General features: G+C 34.6%; 1 protein-coding gene across 1 annotated transcript; it reads left to right on the forward strand.

The window, feature by feature from the left end:
• Positions 1 to 10419: 10419 nt before the first annotated feature.
• LOC107625906 (cytochrome P450 83B1-like) lies at positions 10420 to 12320 on the forward strand. Its single transcript, XM_016328637.3, has 2 exons — positions 10420 to 11328; positions 11544 to 12320. Exons 1-2 carry the CDS (start codon positions 10429 to 10431, stop codon positions 12153 to 12155), a joined length of 1512 nt encoding a protein of 503 aa, XP_016184123.1. The 5' UTR covers positions 10420 to 10428; the 3' UTR covers positions 12156 to 12320.
• Positions 12321 to 19042: the final 6722 nt, after the last annotated feature.

Consider the following 19042-nt stretch of genomic DNA (forward strand, 5'->3'; position numbering starts at 1 on the left):
ACAAACAATGATCAATTGATTATTCTAGTCAGACAATAAAAAATAAGAATTTCAATAATAAATAATATGAAAGCAGGACATTTAAACAAGAACAAAGTAAAATTGGTTAATAAAATAATATGATAAATGTAAGATCTAAAATTTTTGAAAAGTTATTATGAACTAATTTTAAATTATATATTTATTTACTTATAGTTTTAAGTTCGAAAATCATTTTATTAAAGATAATTAAAGGTAGTTTTAATTAATTGAATTTGAAATAAATTAAAGTTTTTATCCCAACTCTATAATTTTGGATTATCTTCCTATTTACTATTTAACGTCTTAGAAATTCAAAAACAATGACGTTTGGATATTTAAATTATAAAATTAGTATTTATAGAATAGTAAATTTTTTTATATGATAATATCTTTATAATTAAATACTTTATGTTTTGTTACTAAAGAAAATTAATTATACTGTATTATATTTCAATTAGAGTATTTAAGTAAAAAAACCAAATAGCAATTTAATACAACCAATAGTATTTTAAAGTAATTTTAAGAATTCAATTAGTTTTCAAATTAAACCCTAAAATTCCTAATCCCATATACAAACCCTAATTAACCCATAATTTTCTCCCTTTCCCTAAGAAACCCTAGCAACTTCAGAAAAAGAAAGAAAAGAGATCTGAGGGGAAAACTCAAAGAAAGAAGGAAGAAGAGGGTGAAAGGGAAGAGAGAAGAGGGAGATCCAGAGGCAGGAAGGGCGCCGAGGAGAGAACCGCCATGGTGCCCTGCTACTCACGTCGCCGCCGTCAACCTCGTCGCCGCCGTTCGTGCTCCAGTTCGTCTCCAGCTGCACCATCGCGAAGGAGAGAGCGCGAAGAGCAGAGGGAAGAGAAAGGAAGAGCGCGCGCGAGGGAGCTCAGCTACGGGGAGAGGAGACGCATGCCTGGCCCGTCGCCGTCGGTCCGTCTAGTCCAACTCGTCGTCGCCATTGAAGCCAAGGAGAGAGAGAGAGAGAGAGTTCGCGAGGAGAGAGGAGACGCGCGTGTGGCGTCACCGTCACCATCTTCGTCTAGACCGCTGCCAGATCTGCCGCTGCCGAAGCTTCTGGCCGAGCCTCTGCCGCGGGGAACGCCTCTTCTGCCACTGAGATCCACCGCCTATAAGGGTTTCGAATTTGGTTTTTGTTTCTTTTGAGATTCCGGGAGTTTTATTGTCGTTGCATGTTGATTTCAGTTGCCGTCACCAGAGTCTGGTCGCTGTTGCTGCTTAAGGTGGCTGCCGGGGCTGCCGCCAAGCCGGTTCAGAGACCGTTGCTGTTTCGTTTTGTTGTTACAGTGAGTATGTATTTACGTTTCAAAAACTCCCGCGTTAGTGTTCTGTTCCATGTAATAAAGTCTTGTGATATTGATGTATTAGGAGTTAGTAACCAAGGTTGCATGTTGTGTTTTAAATCTATTTATGCTGTTGCAAAAGTGCGCGAGGCTGTTATTTGAAGCTGCCGTTGGTTTCGGGTCGAGACGAAAGGAATTCTGTGAGGCGTTTGGGCTATGGTTTCAACTTATCGAGTTAGGGGCAATTTTCTAAACTCAATTTACTATCGAGAATAATTTTAAGTTGATATTAATATAAAAAATATGTTTTTATGATTTCGTAAGTCTTATGAATTGAACTGAGTTGACTTGAATGAATGTAAATGCGAGTTTGAATGGTTTATCGATTAATTGAAGATATTTAGTCAAGTTTTATACTTGGATTAAGGTTATTATGATGATGATTGGGCTGGGGCTGTTTCTGATTATTGAGTTCGAAAGTTGGTTTGATTAAATACTATGTAAAATGATTTTCTTGGTTTGGAGTTTAATTTGATATTGAAAATGAATTGGCGTTTGAAATGATTTGAGATACTGGGAATGGATTTTGTTGATCTATCGAAAAGATTTTGAGAATTTGAAAGTGATTTGAATGATTGACAGACGTTTAGTTTAGTTTGGTTGGGACCCAGAAAGGGTGGCAAAGTCCGAGTTTTAGGAGAGGTGCTGTCGAAATTTTATAAAACTCTGAGAGTTTGTTTGAAGCACTACTTAAAAATAAAATTTGATTTAAGAATCATATTATTTTATTTTGATTTATTACAGAAAGAACCATGCTTTAAGTTTGATTTATTAATGAAAGAATTATGTTTTGAACTTTATTGAGAAAAGATTTATGTTGAGTTCGAACTATTAATAAATAGGGTTATGCCTTGGATTTGATTTATTAAGAAAAGATTTATGTTTAGGTTTGAATTATTAAGGAAAACTTCATGTTTTGAATGTGATTTATTAAGAAAAGATTATATTTTGAGTTTTGACTTATTAAGAAAGGCTTTATGTTTTGAGTTTAATTTGTTAAGAAAAGCTTTATGTGTTGAGTTTGATTAAAGAACTACATTTTAAAGAATTATGATTCAAGGAGTTTAATAATTTTAAAGTACGAGATTGGTTGTCATCCTCCCTAAAGTCTTGAGACCCCGCCATGAGGTTTAATTAATAGATGATTCTCTTAGTATTTTGAAAGAGGTTTTAATCTGAAATGGTCTTGAAGTTGGTTTGAAAGAAAAAAAAATCTTGGTTAAGTAAGAATTGGATATTGTATGAAAGAAAAACTTGTTTTAAGTAAGGTGGTTTTGGAAAAGATTATAAGGAGTGATGTTGGTTTTCAAATAAAAATGAAATAGTTTTGAGCTTTGACCTGGCAAGGTTCGTGGTGGTTTACCGCTTTCCCAGTGTCGAGATGTATGTAGGGTTCGTGGTGGTGTATCGCCCACATGTTTCTAAAAGAGGATGTTGTGTGGGGTTCGTGGTGGTGTACCGCCCACATGTTTTTAAAAGTGAATGCTTTGTGGGGTTTGTGGTGGTTTACTGCCCACATGTGCGTGTTGTTTTCCAATTGAAGATCTTGCGAGGTTCGTGGTGGTGTACCGCTCGCAATGGTGGGGTTCATGGTGGTGTACCGCCCACCAGGTGGGGTTTGTGGTGGTGTACCGCCCACCGGTTTTCAAGAGGACGATATCTGGGTTAGCTACCGGATGTGTCGGCTCTGGCAAAGTAACCGACATGTGAGCTCACGGCCAGTAGGACAGGCATGAATCATACTGCATTTGTTTGCCATTGTTTGGGTGTGCTTAAATTATTTTGGTTTGCCTATCTGATAAGTTATTCTTAACTGGTAACAGTGATATTTGTTATAATTGTTCTTTGAGTGTGTTTGCCTTGTGTTTGTTTGTGCTTGTGACTGATTTCTGTTTTAAGTATTGGTGGTAGGTTGATGATAGCGGTGATGAGTTTTGTTGGGACAGAGGCCGAGATTTGATTGTATATTGGCCTGGAGGCCGTGATTGGTGAGTTTGGATTGATTGATCCCTTGGTATTTATATTGAATGTTATGTCTATTTATAAAGAATGAAACTTTTCTGTAATTAAGATATGGGTGTTGGAATTTCGGATTTAATTATATGTCGATATTGAATAGATTCACAAGACAACGATAAACTACTGAACTTGAAAATAGTTTTCGTTAAAAAATATCTTCTTATAACAATTCTCAAAACCCTCTACTGAGAACCCTTTCAAGGACGATGTTCTCACTCCCCTACAAGTCTTTTCTTTTTCAGGTTTTGGACAACGAAGTTCAGAAAAGCTTATTTATTCCTTTTCTGTTTTAAACGATGTTTTGGGTTGTATTAGTTACTTTTTCCCTCGCCTTTATCTTTACAAGTTTCTATAAGAGGGATAGGAAATTGATTATGTAATGCCTGTAAAGTAATAATATGTATGTATGTATTCTCTGTAAGGATTGTAATTTGTATTGTAAATATGGATGTATGATTTGAAAAATTCGGTTTAAGTTTTAAACAGGCTCATATCTTAGTATTAAATATTTTAAGAGTTGTCGTAATACCCAAGCTATCAGAGTAGCGCAGCCGGAAACGTGACATTTTGATATTTAGAGTGTTATAATAAAGATAGTCAAAGTGCTAGAGATATTTAAATTTTAGAATTAACAATTATTACTATCTACTTTGATCACGCAAAGATATAATTCATGGCAAATCCTAAGTAATTGAACTCCAATTCCTTGGCAATTCAATCTCTTCTAACTTAATTAACCATCAATTTCTTGATCAATTAATTGTATTAAAAGATTAAGTTCGAACTCTGGTTTAAAGACCACACAATTCTTAAGAACCCAAAAATAATCCAATAATATGTCACATATCACATTAAATCCAGATAATTGAAAAATTATCAAAAAAGGATTTCAAGCTTTAATTCTAATGATTTAACTTTTCCAATATTCAAAGGGATTCAATTTAGATTAGGGTTATTTTTCAATATGCTCTAATCCTTAGGATGAAGAACAAAACTAATTCTTAAATAGAAATCAATGCATTAATAAAAAGTAGAAGAACAATAATATTGATCCATCAAAATAAATAGAGCTCTTAACCTTAACAATGGAGGTTTAGTTACCCATAGTGCAGAAAAATTGAAATCCTAATCTAATGTGTAAAACCTAAAACTAAAAGAGAGAATGAATAATAAAAACGGAAGTCAGGGTGAGTGAGCTGCGCGTTGCTTCCTTTATATTAGCATGAAATTGGGCTTCGGCTGGGTTGCCGGCACGTAGCACCACTTGGGTGGCATTTGGCACCAATTATGATGCAAATTTATCACCTTTGCTGTGAGTCCAGTGTTTAGTGCCGGTTTCTTGGCGTTTAGCACCGAGACACCCAAAGGGTAGCAATGCTGGGACGTGGATTGGCGTTTAGCCCCACTTTGACGGAATTTAGCACCATGATTTCAGAGAGTAATCATAGACTATTATATATCGTTGGAAAGCCCTAAAAGTTGGCTTTCTAATGCCACTAAAATTGTATCATTTGGACATTTGCAACTCAAGTTATGCTCATTGGAGTGTGAAGAGGTTAGGGTTGACACCGTCCACGAATTCTCTCTACACTTGTCTTCAATTCTTGATTCCTCCTTGTGATTTGCTTCTCTTTTTCTAACATTTTTCTACAAGAATCATGAAACTAAGAAAATCAAAGTACTAATAGAATAGCCTTGAAAATCATATATTTACTAAGCAAAAGTCATAAATTTTCTATAAGAATTGCCCAAGAAAAGTACTTAAGATGCTCATACATCAAAACACCAAAATTAAGCTCTTACTTGTCCTCAAGCAAGCAAAGAATCATGAGTTTGTCATCAAACTTTTCAACCTTAAAATACAAGAGTGAATGGTTGTAATCCAAATAAGTTTGATTAGCCGTTTCACTTATGCACAATTCAACACAATTAGTTATAATCTCTCACGGTCTTTGTCCGGATTAGATTATAGAATCCTTCCTTGAATCATCACCTTGAAGCAAGCCTATTTACTTTTCTTCCAAAATTTATTTTTATTGGGTGCTTTGCACCTTGAGCCTAACCATGACTCTAAATGTTTTGTCTCAAGTTTTGCTCGACACAAAAATACCACAAGTACTTGATTGGGGAGCTCTTTGAGCTTACCATGTCCTTTTAACATTTTCCATTATTGGTACTCAGAGCCTTTGGCTTTCTCTTCTTTTTAACTGTGACTCTAAATGCTTTGTTTTCAACCTTTTGCTTGATACATAAGCACCACAAGTACTTAACTCGGATCCTTAGTTAGTGGTACTCAAAGCCTTTGACTTCTCTTTCAACCTTTTTTTTTTTCATTACATGTTGCTCCTTCAAGGCTTTGTCAAGTGTAAAGATCCTATAATAGTCCTCTAGTCTAAGGAGGTTTAGTTGCCCCATAGTGCAGAAAAATCAAAATCCTAATCTAATGTGTAAAACCTAAAACTAAAAGAGAGAATGAATAAAAAACATGAGTCGGGGTGAGTGAGTTGTGCGTTGCCTCTTTTATATTAGTGTGAAATTGGGCTTGGGCTGGATCGCTGGCATTTAGCGCCACTTGGGTGGTGTTTGGCGCCATTTCTGATGCAAATTTATTACCTTCACTGCGAGTCTGGCATTTAGTGCCGAGACACCCAAAGGGTAGTGGTGCTGGGATGCGGACTGGCATTTAGCGCCACTTTCATGGCATTTAGCGTCGTGAGTTCAAAGAGTAATCATAGACTATTATATATTGTTGGAAAGCTCTGGAAGTTGGCTTTCTAATACCACTAGAACTGCGTCATTTGGACCTCTGTAGCTCAGTATGCTCGTTGGAGTGTGAAAAGGTCAGGGTTGACAGCATCCATGAATTTTCTCTGTATTTGTCTTCAATTCTTAATTCCTCCTTGTGCTTTTCCCTCTCTTTTTCTAACATTTTTGTACAAAAATCATGAAACCAAGAAAATCAAAATACTAATAGAATAGCTTTAAAAATCATATAATTACCAAACAAAAGTCATAAATTTTCTTTAAAAATTACCTAAAAAAAATACTTAAAATGCTCCTATATCACAATGCAAATTTTATTATTCTATCTCAAAGTTGCATAAAATATTGCAAGATAGAAAAAATCAGATTGAATTATTGACTTTTGCAGAGCGGAAATAAAGGCAGCTTTTAATTTAGTAGTGGTTTAAAGTTTAACTGTCCCAAAACGTCCATAATTAGCGACACTTTGGTTAAAACCACGGCTAAATATGGTTGAATTGGTTGCACATGAATCTCCTGCAAAATAGACCGCCGCTAAACCTCCATTTTTGCAGTGTTTGAGCCCAAATCACCGTTAAATGCTGTCAATAATTCAATATCGCAGCATTTCCATATTTCGCCGCGCCAACCGCTAATATGTTTCTTTTAGATGTGATTTTTAAAAACCGCCGCTATGTACAATTTTTTTTTTTTTTTAATGATAAGTGAATCATGATGCATGTATGTGACCCCCGAGATATATGTGTTCATGTATGGGAATAATTGATAGAATTACAATTGAAAAGTATTACATACAAATAGTTGAAATCATGAAATATTTAGAGTATGGACCACGGGAAAATTTTTCATAGCCAATTTTAAATGCTAATTAATTTTTGCATCGTTTTAACTCAATGACAGAGATCAATACCAAATATTTTAAATTTTGTAGGAAAACGTAAAAATCAAACCTAAAATATGTAGTTTATTAGGATGAAAATATTTAGTCACACTTAAAATTTATCGGGAACTTTTTTTTCTATACAAAATATTATTTTATTATTGGATAAATTGGGATATTTTTTTCTCTTAATTTTTTTATAATATAATACAACTATATATGTACACCAAAAATCAACTATGAATCAACCATTGCATATAAAAATACAATTTAACATCTTATAAAAAAAATTTATTATACTAAAATAAACTACTTTGGTTATTTGTCCATTAGAAATTTAATTATTCTATTAAAATAAGTTTGAGGTTGATTATTTAGTTATAAAAATTATTGTAAATTAATGTTTATAAATATATTCAAATATATAGTGGCTAGCTTTTAGGGTATATAGTGTAACATAGCCCAACTCACCTGTTTGAGGATATTGTATGCTTTGACATTGAGTCTCAAGATTTTGTTATTAGTGGTAGGAATTATGGCAAAGCCGCCACACATACCAATTAAAACGCGTTCATAAAGAAAGATTTCCATATTTTTATAAGGCATGTTTCCTTTCCTTTTCAATCAAAGTGACACTTTACATTCCACTTTTTTATTGGGTCCAACGTCCATATCTCATTGGCACATTGAGCTGAATATTATTCGGATGGATTTGAATTCTTTAAATTTTGAATTTTATTTTAGAAAATAAAATATAATTTCTCACCATTTATTTTATGAATGAGATTAAGAAAAAATATGAAAAAAAAATTATTTAAAGATGAGAGATCACACTTTACTCTCTAAAATAAAAATTTAAAATTTAGAATATCCAAATTCGATTTTGATACTATCTATAACAAACCAACACATCTACTTAGAAATATTATTTGCTTTAGCATTCAGAACTTCACCATTTTGTTATTGAAAGCATCAAATATCAAAACTACTCTAAAAAGCTAATAAATATCAATATATATTTTTTTTGTAGTAGTCATTTTTCCTTTGTAAAAAGAAAAAAAATTTGGGCTCAAATGGCCGGCGCCTCGTCCCAAACTCTGTGGATCTGATGGTATGAATTTGATATTTTTGTTTCACAAATTCAAAATTTCAGCTCGCCAATGAGTAATAGCTCAAATGGCATAAACTTCCCATACTCAATTAAGAGGTTGCGGGTTCGAGTCTCCTATCTTTCCAAATTTTGCCAATAAGTTATAGCTCAAATGGCATAGTCTCTCCATACTCAATTAAAAGGTTGCGAGTTCGAGTCTCCTATCTTTGGTAAAAAAAAAAAAGAAAAAAATTCAAAATTTCAGCTCGAATAGTTTTTATAGTAGGCTTGGTGGATCGACCCGGCAAATTTAGGCCATTTTACAATCTTAATAAAACTCAAATGATGGCATTTGTTAATGAGTCTTAACTCACACGGCATTCCGTTCCCTCCCCATCTCAAAGGTCTCGGGCTCAACTCCTCAACTGCAACCGAAGAAGAAAAAATGGTAAGTATGTAAGGAGCGTGTGGATATGTGTGTTTGAAGGATTACCATGTGTTCATAACACGCACAGCGGAAGAAAATAAAGTAATCCTTAAAAATCTATTTTGTGCTTAAACTTTATTCCAATAATAAATATATAGTAGATCAGATCTAAATACCTGAGTACGCTCGTAAAAATCTTTTTCTCCTTCGATAGTACGAAGGCGCTATGCGTATCCACACCGAGACCAACCTTTGCTGTCAACTCCTTGACTAATGGATATCTGATCTAAATTGAGAAACCTCTTGCAACTCTTTGCACACCATAAAATTCTTCTCCAAGAATTAGACTCACATACATTTATGTGCGTAGAGGTAAAGGAATAACAACCCTTGTTATTCCCTCTGTCTTTCTCATGATTCCTCTACTCTTGGCATACATATATATAGTATGAGATTTGTTACTGATTTTAAATTTGATTCTCAATTCAAATTTAAATCATATCTTTAAATTCCAAATCTGAATCCTTCAAATTTTATGAATCATATCATAACAATTTAAAACATAATCGATTTGGATCTCATCCAAATTTATAATTCAAATTCAGAAATAGAATAACTAATTATTCTTAAATCTCATTTAATATTCTCAATTATCATATTATTATTATATTCTTGGTGTTAGCAAAAAATATAATAATATTCCATTTGAATTAATATAATTATTTATTTGATCAAATTAAATTAATAATTAAATAATTCTACAGCAAAGATTAGAACACTCGTTAGTGTGTGACCCCATAGGTTCAATACTAAGCGGGTAGTAAATTAGTCATACTAAATTTACTAATCAAGGTTGGCGTCTAACAACACTCCTCAACGACCCGATAGTATGAAGTAATATATTTTTACTAAGAACCTTAGAAGAACAAAGTATAATTCCTTCCATCTTTCCAGCTCTTGGTTAACTCTTAGAGTATGGTTTAATTGTCAAACTCTAACTTGTTACCATTATTATAATGAACTGTGAATGACCTAAGAAACTCATTTCTTCATTCATTCAATCCCCTTGGCCAAGGTTTTATTCATCTCAATCATTATAATCATAGAGCTCAAACTCTTTACCGAGAGTTGACGGATTCCTTATTGACTAATCATTAATTCTACAAGTATTTAAATCATACCCAATATCCATTCAACTAGCACCCTAGGGTATTAGGTGTCCGGAATCAAAGTATAATAAATACATTGTTAATTACTATGACAGTCGCAGGTCAAAGGAAACTCTATTACTATGTTCATCTTGAGAATATCCTATTGACAAATATACGGTAATTATAACCATTAGGAATTCTCAAAGTGAGTCAGTTCAATAGTCATATCTCTATATGCACCATCTATATATATAATTTAATAAATGAGATCTATTAATCTTCATCCAATGAAGACCATTATATATATATTGATCTTTCCGGATTATTAATGTCCTTTTTAATAATCCTATGACCAAGAACAATTTAGATTAAATTATAAAAGATTTATCTCTCAATATTATGATTACTATCACAATGATAAATCTCTAAATTTAATCAAGGACCTTATTATATTAACATTTTAATATAATAACAATAACAAATTATTTGACACATGATTGATTGGATTGTGGTCATACTCCTTATTCCCAACAGTGTTGTACTTAGGATTGGAAGTTGTTCAATCCATTTGAGGTACCTAAAATTGGGAGTTGTCCAATCCATCTAACAAAAAAAAATGATGGCACTTCTAACTTATAAATATCTAAACACTCGATCAAGAAAGCAACAATGTATAAGTAAAAAACTTTTCATAACCATAATTAGTCACGGCCAAAATGGTGCCACCACTTATCTTCCTTCTATTTCTTACTCTTCCTCTGTCCTTATTTTTCTTCTTCTTTCAAAAACAAAGAACACTTGTTAACAAGAACAAAGCCTTTCCACCAGGTCCTAGAGGCCTTCCAATAATTGGAAATCTTCACCAATTAAATAATTCTTCCCTTTATCTTCAACTATTTGAACTCTCAAAGAAATATGGCCCTATATTCTCCCTTCAGTTAGGTCTAAGGCCAGTAATTGTTATTTCATCCCCTAAGTTGGCCAAGGAAGCATTGAAAAACCATGATCGTGAATTTGCTGGAAGACCAAACTTGATTGCTCAACAAAAACTTTCCTATAATGGATTGGAGATGTTCTTTTCCCAAAACAATGATTATTGGAGAGAGATTAGAAAGTTATGTGTTTCTCATCTCCTTAGTGCTAAGCGTGTCTCAAGCTTTTCCTCAATAAGAGAGTTTGAGGTCAGGCAATTGATCAAGAAAATATCAAGCCATGCTTCATCAGAAAAGGTGACAAATTTGAATGAGGTATTAATGGCTCTAACAAGCACTATTATATGTAGGATTGCCTTTGGGAGAAGGTATGAAGATGAAGGAGTTGAAAGGAGTAAGTTCCATAGTTTGTTCAATGAGTTCCAAGCCATGTTGATTACTCTCTTTGTTTCGGATTATATACCTTTCTTGGGTTGGATTGATAGACTCAAAGGACTTCATGCCCGTCTTGATAGAATTTTCAAGGAGTTGGATGAGTTCTGCCAAGAAGTTATTGATGAACACATGAATCCTAATAAAGACATTTCAGAGGGAGAAGACATTATTGATGTCTTGCTTCAATTGAAGAAACAACATTCATTTTCCTTTGATCTCACTTATGATCACATCAAAGCAGTATTATCGGTTTGTACTATTTTCCTTTACATTAATTTCTTATTTATGGAGATTATTGGTTTGTACTATTGAAATAAATACTAGTATTTCAGGAACATGTGAAATTCTTCCTATACTTTATATAAATGGTGAAGCTTGTTAGTCCTCCCTCCCTCCAAAAAAAATTAATTACAAAAGACCCCTTTCATTTAAATATATTTTTCTTTGTTTTATTTTTTTTATAGGATATAATTGTAGCAGCAACTGATACAACTGCAGCCACAGCAGTTTGGGCTATGACAGCACTAATAAAAAATCCAAGAGTAATGAAGAAAGTTCAAGAAGAAATTAAAAACTTTGGAGGTCAAAAATATTTCTTAAAAGAAGAAGATATTCAAAAGTGTATCTATTTTAAAGCTGTGATGAAAGAAACATTAAGATTATACCTACCAGGACCATTACTTATGCCAAAAGAAACAACTGAAAAGTGCACTATAGATGGCTACGAAATTCCAGCTAAGACTATAGTTTATATAAATGCATGGACTATTCATAGAGACTCTGAAGCATGGGAAAATCCAGAAGAGTTTTATCCTGAGAGATTCTTGGGAAGTTCAATTGATTTTAAGGGTCAAGATTTTGAGCTAATTCCATTTGGTGCGGGTCGTAGAATTTGCCCAGGTATGCATATGGCACTTGTAGCACTTGACCTTATCCTTGCTAATCTTCTTTATTCCTTTGATTGGGAACTTCCCGAAGGGGTCAACAATGAAGATGTTGATGTTGAAGCTTTGCCAGGGTTGGCTCAACATAAGAAGAATCCTCTTTACCTTATTGCCAAAACTAAGAAGGAATAATGGTATCTCACTACATCACCAGTTCAATTTTGGAGGCTTTTGCGGCCGTTTATAACCGTCATTAAATTATTTAGTGGCGCTAGGTGTAACACCGCCATTTGAAATGCAGCAAAACGGGTTTGAGGCAATTTCTAGCAATAACCGCCATTTAGAGTTTAATTTGTTTGCACTAGTAACCTTATTCGATTAAAGAGATTATTATTACACTTATGTCATTTTCTTTTTCTTTTTCATTTTTATTTGAAAGGAGTTTTATATGTAAGGTCTTTTTTCACAAGTAAAGATATCTATGTAATAATTTTCTGAATAAATTAAAATATTATTTTAGTTTTTAATGTTTGATTTATTTTTTAATTAATTTTGTCTCTAATATTTGAATCGTTTTATTTTTATCATAAATGTCTTATTTTATCCTATTTCGATCCTTTAGTCAAAATTAACATTTTTCTTCTAAAGAATATTTTTTCTTAATGTATAAATTTTTTGTAGGTAGCGGCAAAAATTGTACTTGTAGTAGTTATAGTGGTCATTACAGTGATTTAAAAGTATAAGTGTTAGAATAATAAGAGAAATAAAAAGTTAATAATAGAGAAAAAATTTGAAAAAAAAAACTTAATTTTGATAAGAGGTGAAGGTATCAGCACTTAGGCTGTAAGAAACAGAAGCAGCTTAGCTGAAGAGTAGAATGAGAGACATGGAGAAGGGTGAAGAGTGAGGGATGGAGAGAAGAAGAAGGTTCTGTTATTGAACAGAGTGAACAATGAATCAAGAGTTGAGTTACAAGAGAAGTGTGTTATCTATTTGTAGCTGGTGGTGGTTTTTCTAGAAGCTTCAGTAACAGCTAATTAGCTAAGAGTAACTGACTAACTGAAACACTAATTAATTGCAACTGACACTAACTAACTGCAACTGATCATAACTGCATAATATACACGTGCTCCTATCATCATCTCTAGTTTTCTTTTCTCTTGTTTTCTGCAACACATACTTCTTGCTCCCTGGACATTTGTGTGACTTCAGTGACTCTTAATCTGTCTCTGAAGTGTAGGAATGCCTCAGAAGGGATTGGCTTTGTGAGGATATCAGCTACTTGGACTGTTCCAGGGATATGGTGCACTATTATAGCCTTGCTGTTGACATGGTCTCTCACAAAGTGGAGATCAATTTCGAAATGCTTTGATTTGGAGTGCAGGATGGGGTTTGCAGCTAATATCACTGCGCTCAAATAATCCAGCCAGTTCCAGCTCAAATTCAGCCAACACCAGTCCCCACACCAACAATTGTGTCACCAAGCTCAACACCTCAATTAAGTCCAACCAACTCCTCAAGATCATTACCCATGAGTGTTCCGCAAGCAACAGTGCCAGCTACTACACAGCAACCAATAATTCCTCAACCACAACCAGCAAGCAGCCCTCAAATACCAGTAGCAGTGTCCTCAACTCGAACTCCAATTCCAATCAATGACATAGAGATTGTACTCACAAGTTCTGAACCAACTCCTCAAGTATCAGCAACTACAAATACCCATCCCATGACAACCCGAAGCAAGGCAGGCATAGTAAAGCCAAGAGTCTTTCAAGCAAGTGTGGAACCAAGGAGTGTGAAACAAGCTCTCAATAGACCAGAATGGAAAGCAGCAATGGATCTAGAATATGAAGCCTTGATGAAGAACAACACATGGAAGCTAGTTCAGCTACCACCAAACAGAAAAGCCATAGGAAGTAAGTGGGTCTTCAGAGCAAAATATAACTCTGATGGATCCCTCCAAAGATACAAAGCAAGGCTAGTTGCTCAGGGCTATTCTCAAAGGCCAGGCTTTGATTTCACAGAAACCTACAGCCCTGTAGTGAAAGCTACCTCCATAAGAATAATTCTGTCCATTGCCTTGGCAAACTCTTGGCCAATAAGGCAACTTGATGTTAACAATGCCTTTCTACATGGTGATTTGATAGAAGAGGTGTACATGAAACAGCCTCAAGGCTATGAAAAGGGTGACTCTCTAGTGTGCAAACTGACAAAAGCCCTTTATGGCCTAAAGCAAGCACCACGGGAATGGTATTGCAAACTGGCCACTGGGCTGAGAGATATTGGTTTCAAATCCATCAAGTCTGATGTGTCTGTATTTGTGAGCAATCTCAATGGAGCAAAAACATTTGTGCTGGTTTATGTAGATGACATAATAGTCACAGGAGAATCTGAAGATACAATCAAACAGGTTATAAAGCAGCTGAATGCCAAGTTCTCTCTGAAAGACATGGGAAGCCTGCACTATTTTCTTGGAATTCAAGTATCAAAGACAATCAATGGTGACCTAATACTCACCCAACAAAAGTATATAAAAGAACTAATGGGAAAGGCCAACATGGTAGGCTGCAGCCCCTGCCACACTCCTCTGCCATCCACTACTAAACTATCGGCTTGTGGATGTGCCAAGTTCGATGATCCTGCACTCTACAGGTCTATAGTAGGCAGCTTACAATACTTGACTGTAACAAGGCCGGAAATATCCTATAGTGTGCACAAACTAGCTCAGTTCGTCCAATCCCCTTTAGAATGTCACTGGAAAATGGTGAAGAGGGTGCTTCGATACCTAAATGGAACAGCAAACTTTGGACTGCAACTAAAGAAGGAACATGGAAGTCAGAGCTCAATGAGAATTACTGCCTATTGTGACTCAGATTGGGCTGGAGATCCTGACGATAGAAAATCTACCAGTGGATACTGTGTATTTCTAGGATCAAACTTAGTGTCCTGGGCCTCAAAAAAACAAACGGCAGTGGCAAGATCCAGCACTGAGGCAGAATACAGAAGCATGGCAGACTTGACAGCCGAACTGATTTGGGTGAAAAACTTACTGTGTGAGCTGCAATTCCCACCAAAGGAGGCTCCCTTGCTGTACTGTGACAACCAAAGCGCAATGCTATTAGCTGCAAACCCCATCCTGCACTCCAAATCAAAGCATTTCGAAATTGATCTCCACTTTGTGAGAGACCATGTCAACAGCAAGGCTATAATAGTGCACCATATCCCTGGAACAGTCCAAGTAGCTGATATCCTCACAAAGCCAATCCCTTCTGAGGCATTCCTATACTTCAGTGACAGATTAAGAGTCACTGAAGTCACACAAATGTCCAGGGAGCAAGAAGTATGTGTTGCAGAAAACAAGAGAAAAGAAACACTGCAAGTAGTTGTTTTCATCCAGCTTCATGGATATGGGAGTTGCGACAAAATTTTGAGCCATGATTCTTGCCTGATCTATGATTCTTGACTGATCTTGATTCTGCTTTAGTTGTTCACGGAAGCTATGGAGCCAAGAGCTCTGATACCATGAAGGTATCAGCACTTAGGCTGTAAGAAACAGAAGCAGCTTAGCTGAAGAGTAGAATGAGAGACAAGAGGATTAAAATAAAATAAAATAAAATATTTAAGATAAGAATAAAATGTTTCAAATATTAAAGATGAGATTAGAATTTACTTCAAATATTAGGATTAAATTAGTATTTTAATTTCTTAAATAAAATATATAAAAAGTGTCTAAAGAATGAAGATGTTGTCAATAAAAAAAAATATTCGCTATAATGTAATTTTCTCAAAGTGAGGATGGATCTTCAGTTTTTTAGCTATTGAATTTGAATAATTTTTTCTATACTTTTTGTTTTTTCAAAAATTACAGCGATTGACTTTGAAAAGGTGCTTCATTTGAATATAATACTCCTTTTAAATATTTTATACTTAAAACATAAGTGAAAATTATATAATAATATATGAATTGATAGATGTACTAAACATATGATATATTAGTACATAAACATGAAACATTCGGTAACAATTTTTTCAGATACGAAAATAGAGTTTTTATTTTGATACAATAGTATAAAATCGGGATAAGTATTTTTTTCGTCCCTAAGGTCTGAGGTCAAAATCAAAATCGTTTTCGATCTTTTTTTCTTATTAAAATCATCCCCAACATTACAAAATCGATCTTTTTTTCTTATTAAAATCATCCCCAACATTACAAAACGTTATAAAATCGTCCTTTTGTTCATAAATAACATTTTTCGGACAATTTTATCCTTAAACAAAAATAAAAAAATTCTCTCCATACTCACCACTATCCCTCTGTATCATCAGTCATCACCACTACCACCACCACACCATTCTTCATCCATCCATAAAAAGAAAAAAGATGCAGAGTTCCTCAAATAACAGGATTCACTGGTAGCTGAATTAAAAAAGGCTAACGAAGAAATATCAAGAAAGCTTGCAGAACTGAAAGAACGAAGTCTCGAAACTCTACTTTGAATACCCATAGATCCATTATTGGAAGTAGACACCCGAAGATGTCAACGGGCAATGCGAGCATACTGGCACAGAAATTTATTTTATAGAATATGCTCTTAGATAGAATAAGCTGTTATGATACCCGAACCAGGATCAAACCCTTCTTTTTCCACTAATTGGTATTACATAGAAGACCCTGGTAAATCGGGCATGAGTAGCGACTCAAACAAGACTGGCATGCTTTAAGCAAAATGGAATGATTCTCTGGTCTTTGACTGCATCAATAGCAACAACAACTCAATTTTGAAGTGAAAAAGGAGGAAAAAAACTTGGCAGCAACAACTCAATGACAACAACTACTCAGAAGTGATATTTTTCATTCCAGACCCTCTTCTTGTCGTTCCCTCCTTTCTCTTCTCCTTCCAATTTTGCTTTTCTTTTTTCCCATCTCTGTTGGTGTCACGGGCTGATTCCATTAGTGGCAACGGAAAGTGTTGGACGCAGACGGTGGAGGAAGAAGAAGAATGATGGATGGTGAAGGAGATCCATGTGAGGATGAGGAAGAAGCAGAGGAGAAGGGACCCACCGCCACGGTCTTCATAACCCACGGATCCGGCTTCGACACCGGTTGGCTCTTCCAGAAGATCTGCATCCTAGGCCATGGCCGCTCCGATAGTGGACGGGCTTGACCTTCTCTGCACCGCATGGAAGTGAAGAAGAAAAAGAAGGGTTGTTGTGAATGAGAAGAAGAAGAAGATGAAGAAGAAAGAAGATATGAGAAGAAGGGTTGTTATGAGAAGAAGAAGATGAAGGTGGGAACTGATGATGATGATGGGATGAGATTTGGGGTGGAGGGTCAGAGAGTAGGAAGAAGGGAATTGGGGGTGGGTTTGGGGTGTTGGGGGGGGGGGAGGAGAGATGCTGGGTGTGGGGTGGGGTGGGATTTTATTTTTTTAATATTATTTTTATTAATAGTTAAGGGTAATTTGGTCAAAAAATATAATTGAAGTAGAAAAGGACGATTTTATAACGTTTTATAATGTTGGGGATGATTTTAATAACAAAAAAAGTCAGGGACGATTTTGATTTTCACCTCAAACCTTAGGGACAAAAAAAGTACTTAACCCTATAAAATATTATACCATGATTTAATTACATATGTTTTAAATGATCATTCACGAGATTAATATAAAAAATAATTATTTTTATAAATATAACATTGTGTAATTAAATACATATATAAAATTGTTTTATACATATCAAAATTAAATTTATAAAAATATCTCAAAAAATATTACAATAACCTTAGAAGTGATGTTCTGATTTTTAATCCATGAGTAAAGAGTAAGGAAGTTTCTGGTCAGATATTGTTGATCTGAAGAAAATCGATCGAGAGATGTCTAGTAAGGATCTTTATGCACTATAAAAAAAATTAGTTCTTGCCATGCTTTTAAAGCGTGTCAAAGATGCGAAAAAAGCGTAGCGATAACTTTTCATCATGTTTTTTGAGTTATCGGTACGCTTTTGAAAGGATCACATCCGCGAGTGTAATAGTTGTTCTATCACCACGCTTTTATCGATCTATTGGTACAATTTATTTTTTGCCACGCTTTCATCTATTGTCACGTTTAAGAAAAGTGTACATACAGCAACGCTTTTAAAAACGTGCCGATTGAGTTGGTTTTGGCTACCCTTCGAAAACGTGTCGATAGGAGACATAAAGCGTGCCTTGCCAACTAGAACCTTTTGCGACGCATTCAAAGCGCGGCTTATTCCTTTGTCAAACTAAAAAAAGGGGAGAAAATAAAAAAAAAAGTATAAAATGAATTGATTTTTTATTTAATTACATGAGTTATTTACATGCTACAATTATAGTTAAAAAAATTAATTATATAACAATTAATAATTTAATTCCTAATGACTTTCTCATACTTCAAATTTTGTAATTTTGTGTGATTATCTTCTTACATTTTGCTTCAATCTCTCCAGTTTGTGCTTCTTTAGGACAGGCTCAAGGAAAGTAGAATTGGGGCTATAATGTTAGGACTAATGCTGCTGTTGGGATAGAAGAGGACCATGTGTGCCTGTTGTTCTCTATGGTCATATTTTTGAAGTGTAATAAAAAAAAAGCGTGGCCGAATCTCTAATAAATCACCACCCTTATAAAAGTATACCATTGACCTCTTTCGACACGTTTTTGAAGCATGGCAAGAAAAAGAGTGGCCAAATCTCTAATCAATTACTACCCTTCTAAAAGCGTGACCATTGACTTTTTTTTGCTACTCTTTTAAAGCGTGATAAGAAAAAAAGTATAGCGACAAACCTTTTTTTTGTAGTGATGGAATGTGTGCAACTTGTAGTGGGAGATGGCAATAAGACTACGTTTTGGAATAACAGATAGGCGAGAGAAGAGGTGTTAAATGATTTATTTTCAAGGTTGTTTATGCAAGCTATTAATAAAGATTGTGTTATTAGTTAGTGTGAGTTGTGAAATGGCTTGTCGTAAAAATGGAGTTTGCAATGGAGAAGACCGTTAAAAGTATGGGAAGAAACCAACTTGCATGACTTTCGACAGATTTTGCTAAGAGTAGGCTTTTTTTTAT

This window comes from Arachis ipaensis, chromosome B2 (genome assembly GCF_059453495.1).
Source record: "Arachis ipaensis isolate K30076 ecotype BB chromosome B2, ASM5945349v1, whole genome shotgun sequence".
Taxonomy (NCBI): Eukaryota; Viridiplantae; Streptophyta; class Magnoliopsida; order Fabales; family Fabaceae; genus Arachis; species Arachis ipaensis.